The sequence below is a fragment of the Rhincodon typus genome, unplaced genomic scaffold, assembly GCF_021869965.1.
Source record: "Rhincodon typus isolate 14 unplaced genomic scaffold, sRhiTyp1.1 hic_rhity00013182, whole genome shotgun sequence".
Lineage (NCBI taxonomy): Eukaryota > Metazoa > Chordata > Chondrichthyes > Orectolobiformes > Rhincodontidae > Rhincodon > Rhincodon typus.
The window spans coordinates 5714-6339 of record NW_025978820.1 but is presented as its reverse complement, the minus strand read 5'-3'; the positions used below and the strand labels follow the sequence as shown (position 1 = coordinate 6339).

At 51.6% G+C, this 626-nt stretch overlaps 1 protein-coding gene across 1 annotated transcript in view; it reads left to right on the top strand.

Annotated features, from left to right (window-relative positions):
- The first annotated feature begins 222 nt into the window (after positions 1 to 222).
- Positions 223 to 626, top strand: part of LOC125482599 (zona pellucida sperm-binding protein 3-like) — a 6070-nt gene continuing 5666 nt past the window's right edge. Inside the window, exon 1 of the mRNA XM_048594702.1 lies at positions 223 to 465. Within this exon, the coding sequence (XP_048450659.1) occupies positions 226 to 465 (240 nt within the window). The 5' untranslated portion in view covers positions 223 to 225. The remainder of the gene's footprint in view (positions 466 to 626) is intronic.

Below are 626 nucleotides of genomic sequence, written 5' to 3'. Positions count from 1 at the left end.
AACTTGTGGAGCCGAATGCAGTCAGGTGACAGCGCAGCAACTCCCAGCCATTCCTATTGGTCCAAATGAAATAGGCCGTCGTAAGAAGCCAATGGATTTAGACATTGGTGGAAATTGTCGAGATTGGGGCTGGTTCATTGGTTCAATGTTGCTGCTTCTGGTCTGATCGGTATCAGGTGAGTACAGGTTGTGTGCATAAAAGGAGCTGGGTGGGGTCTAGAAGGGATGGTTGAGTTGTTTGGGATCATGGGGGATTTTGTAGTGAGGGGTTTGTTCCCTGTGCTGGTGTTAGTTGGAGCTGTTTGTTGCTCTGAAACTTGGCAACAGCTACTGAGCCGGAGGTTTCCATGGAGAATAGTGAGAGCCACCCCTGTGCCTGAGAGAGTCCCTCCTCATGGGGGTCCCATTGGTTCCAGTTTCAGAATGTCTGAGGGTGGGAGTGTGTCTCCACTGCAGACTGTGATGGTACAGTGTGGAGAGCACAACCTGCTGGTCAGGGCACAGTTGGATTTATTTGGAACCAGGCACCTGATTAAAGCTGCTGACCTGACCCTGGGGACAGCAGGTTGTCGGCCAACCAGGATCTACCCTGAGAACCACACTGTCCTCTTTGACTATGGCCTGCA